This window comes from Salmo salar, unplaced genomic scaffold (genome assembly GCF_905237065.1).
Source record: "Salmo salar unplaced genomic scaffold, Ssal_v3.1, whole genome shotgun sequence".
NCBI classification, from domain to species: Eukaryota; Metazoa; Chordata; class Actinopteri; order Salmoniformes; family Salmonidae; genus Salmo; species Salmo salar.
Genome location: NW_025548701.1, coordinates 113,086 through 117,500, shown reverse-complemented (window position 1 = coordinate 117,500; position 4,415 = coordinate 113,086). Strand labels below are relative to the sequence as shown.

The following is a 4,415-nucleotide window of genomic DNA, read 5'->3' as shown; positions in this document are numbered from 1 at the left end:
GCTCTGCAGATCATTCCATTGAGGTCCTCCATTAACTACTTGAACTGTCCTGGAGGCCCCGGAGCATCAAGGTGCAGAGAGCTCTGCAGATCATTCCATTGAGGTCCTCCATTAACAACTTGAACTGTCCTGGAGGCCCCGGAGCATCAAGGTGCAGAGAGCTCTGCAGATCATTCCATTGAGGTCCATCCATTAACTACTGGAACTGCCCTGGAGGCCCCGGAGCATCAAGGTGCAGAGAGCTCTGCAGACACAAGTTTTCACAAGAGGGCTTTATAAACAAAACAATTGAATCAAGTCAAATCTAAGTGTAGACTACCAGCCAATGTACAGAAAAAAAAACTGCTAGATTTATATTTACCACGTCCTTGTTCAGCCACAACTGAAGTACATTTTGAAGCTAGAAAAGATCTAAGCTGTTGATTGAAGATTCTAAAATGTTCAGTTTAGAGACCAGGAGATCATTACCCAGGGGTCACCACCTTTCTAGAGAGAGAGCACGTGGGCAGCCTTCCAGAAACCTGAGAGACAAGACAGTTTAGAGACCAGGAGATCATTACCCAGGGTTCCCCACCTTTCTAGAGAGGGTGGACGTGGGCAGCCTTCCAGAAACCTGAGAGACAAGACAGTTTAGAGACCAGGAGATCATTACCCAGGGTTCCCCACCTTTCTAGAGAGGGTGGACGTGGGCAGCCTTCCAGAAACCTGAGAGACAAGACAGTTTAGAGACCAGGAGATCATTACCCAGGGGTCACCACCTTTCTAGAGAGAGAGCACGTGGGCAGCCTTCCAGAAACCTGAGAGACAAGACAGTTTAGAGACCAGGAGATCATTACCCAGGGTTCCCCACCTTTCTAGAGAGGGTGGACGTGGGCAGCCTTCCAGAAACCTGAGAGACAAGACAGTTTAGAGACCAGGAGATCATTACCCAGGGTTCCCCACATTTCTAGAGAGGGGGTGCACGTGGGCAGCCTTCCAGAAACCTGAGAGACAAGACAGTTTAGAGATGAGGAGATCATTACCCAGGGTTCCCCACCTTTCTAGAGAGGGTGCACGTGGGCAGCCTTCCAGAAACCTGAGAGACAAGACAGTTTAGAGACCAGGAGATCATTACCCAGGGTTCCCCACCTTTCTAGAGAGGGAGCACGTGGGCAGCCTTCCAGAAACCTGAGAGACAAGACAGTTTAGAGACCAGGAGATCATTACCCAGGGTTCCCCACCTTTCTAGAGAGGGTGCACGTGGGTAGCCTTCCAGAAACCTGAGAGACAAGACAGTTTAGAGACCAGGAGATCATTACCCAGGGTTCCCCACCTTTCTAGAGAGGGTGCACGTGGGCAGCCTTCCAGAAACCTGAGAGACAAGACAGTTTAGAGATCAGGAGATCATTACCCAGGGTTCCCCACCTTTCTAGAGAGGGAGCACGTGGGCAGCCTTCCAGAAACCTGAGAGACAAGACAGTTTAGAGACCAGGAGATCATTACCCAGGGTTCCCCACCTTTCTAGAGAGGGTGCACGTGGGCAGCCTTCCAGAAACCTGAGAGACAAGACAGTTTAGAGATGAGGAGATCATTACCCAGGGTTCCCCACCTTTCTAGAGAGGGTGGACGTGGGTAGCCTTCCAGAAACCTGAGAGACAAGAGAGTTTAGAGATGAGGAGATCATTACCCAGGGTTCCCCACCTTTCTAGAGAGGGTGGACGTGGGCAGCCTTCCAGAAACCTGAGAGACAAGACAGTTTAGAGATCAGGAGATCATTACCCAGGGTTCCCCACCTTTCTAGAGAGGGTGCACGTGGGTAGCCTTCCAGAAACCTGAGAGACAAGACAGTTTAGAGACCAGGAGATCATTACCCAGGGTTCCCCACCTTTCTAGAGAGGGTGCACGTGGGTAGCCTTCCAGAAACCTGAGAGACAAGACAGTTTAGAGATCAGGAGATCATTACCCAGGGTTCACCACCTTTCTAGAGAGGGTGGACGTGGGCAGCCTTCCAGAAACCTGAGAGACAAGACAGTTTAGAGACCAGGAGATCATTACCCAGGGTTCCCCACCTTTCTAGAGAGGGTGCACGTGGGTAGCCTTCCAGAAACCTGAGAGACAAGACAGTTTAGAGACCAGGAGATCATTACCCAGGGTTCCCCACCTTTCTAGAGAGGGTGCACGTGGGCAGCCTTCCAGAAACCTGAGTGGGATTTAAAAAAATCTGTGTATTTTAGTATTTTCAAATACATGCCAATACTTTTTCCAAGGGTATTTCCAAGTACATTCCAATAATCAATCACTTGTTGATTTTGTAAATGTATGTGAAAGTAATTGAGATATTTGTAATAGTATTTGATCCCAGGTCTGTTGTGGGCGCAGGGTAAACACTGTTTGATGGAGGCTGACGTGAGCTGTGTTAATAGTATTTGATCCCAGGTCTGTTGTGGTGCAGGGTAAACACTGCTTGATGGAGGCTGACGTGAGCTGTGTTAATAGTATTTGATCCCAGGTCTGTTGTGGGCGCAGGGTAAACACTGCTTGATGGAGGCTGACGTGAGCTGTGTTAATAGTATTTGATCCCAGGTCTGTTGTGGGCGCAGGGTAAACACTGCTTGATGGAGGCTGACGTGAGCTGTGTTAATAGTATTTGATCCCAGGTCTGTTGTGGGCGCAGGGTAAACACTGCTTGATGGAGGCTGACGTGAGCTGTGTTAATAGTATTTGATCCCAGGTCTGTTGTGGCGCAGGGTAAACACTGCTTGATGGAGGCTGACGTGAGCTGTGTTAATAGTATTTGATCCCAGGTCTGTTGTGGTGCAGGGTAAACACTGCTTGATGGAGGCTGACGTGAGCTGTGTTAATAGTATTTGATCCCAGGTCTGTTGTGGCGCAGGGTAAACACTGCTTGATGGAGGCTGACGTGAGCTGTGTTAATAGTATTTGATCCCAGGTCTGTTGTGGCGCAGGGTAAACACTGCTTGATGGAGGCTGACGTGAGCTGTGTTAATAGTATTTGATCCCAGGTCTGTTGTGGCGCAGGGTAAACACTGCTTGATGGAGGCTGACGTGAGCTGTGTTAATAGTATTTGATCCCAGGTCTGTTGTGGGCGCAGGGTAAACACTGCTTGATGGAGGCTGACGTGAGCTGTGTTAAAGACCTGCTGAGGAGAGAGATCTACCCAATCATCATCCACATCAAGATCTGTGACAAGAACATCAGGAAGCTAAGGTACTCTCACCTCTAACCCCATGACCTCTGTCTCCAACAGGAAGCTGCCCCTGCGTGTGGACAGTGAGGAGTGTCAGAGTGTGTCGCAGCAGAGAGAGAGCTGGAGAGCGTTCCTAACCCCTGACCTCTAACCCCTGACCTCTGTCTCCAACAGGAAGCTGCCCCTGCGTGTGGACAGTGAGGAGGTCAGAGTGTGTCGCAGCAGAGAGAGAGAGCTGGAGAGCGTCCCTAACCCCTGACCTCTAACCCCTGACCTCTGTCTCCAACAGGAAGCTGCCCCTGCGTGTGGACAGTGAGGAAGAGTTTATCAGAGTGTGTCGCAGCAGAGAGAGAGAGCTGGAGAGCGTCCCTAACCCCTGACCTCTAACCCCTGACCTCTGTCTCCAACAGGAAGCTGCCCCTGCGTGTGGACAGTGAGGAAGAGTTTATCAGAGTGTGTCGCAGCAGAGAGAGAGAGCTGGAGAGCGTCCCTAACCCCTGACCTCTAACCCCTGACCTCTGTCTCCAACAGGAAGCTGCCCCTGCGTGTGGACAGTGAGGAGGAGTTTGTCAGAGTGTGTCGCAGCAGAGAGAGAGAGCTGGAGAGCGTCCCATGCCTCTATGCGTGTCTGGAGCCTGAGGAATGGGCTGGGCCTGATGACCTCATCAGAGTGGTGAAAGACAGAATCCAGGAGGAACAGAGGAAGACTGTCTGGGTGGAGCAAGACCTGCTGTAACACACACACACACACACACACACACACACACACACACACACACACACACACACACACACACACACACACACACACACACACCTCACACACACACCTCACACACACCTCACACACACACACACACACACACACCTCACACACACACACACACACACACACACACACACACACACACACACACACACACACACACACACACACACACACACACACACACACACACACACACACACACACACCTCACACACACACACACACACACACACACCTCACACACACACACACACCTCACACACACACACACACACACACACACACACTCACACACACACACACAGACACACCCACACACCTCACACACACCTCACAAACACACACACACACACACACACACACACACACACACACACACACACACACACACACACACCTCACACACACACACACACACACACACACACACACACACACAGACACACACACACACACAC

At 50.8% G+C, this 4,415-nt stretch overlaps 1 protein-coding gene across 2 annotated transcripts in view; it reads left to right on the top strand.

The window, feature by feature from the left end:
- Positions 1–3,943, top strand: part of LOC123733228 (caspase recruitment domain-containing protein 11) — an 11,176-nt gene extending 7,233 nt beyond the window's left edge. The window contains exons 5-6 of one of the 2 annotated variants that reach the window (XM_045712668.1): positions 3,093–3,208; positions 3,720–3,943. In XM_045712668.1, the coding sequence (XP_045568624.1) occupies positions 3,093–3,208; positions 3,720–3,924 (321 nt within the window). In that variant the 3' untranslated portion in view covers positions 3,925–3,943. Of the gene's footprint in view, positions 1–3,092; positions 3,209–3,477; positions 3,697–3,719 lie in introns of those variants that run through there. The other variant, XM_045712669.1, reaches the window with a different exon arrangement.
- Positions 3,944–4,415: the final 472 nt, after the last annotated feature.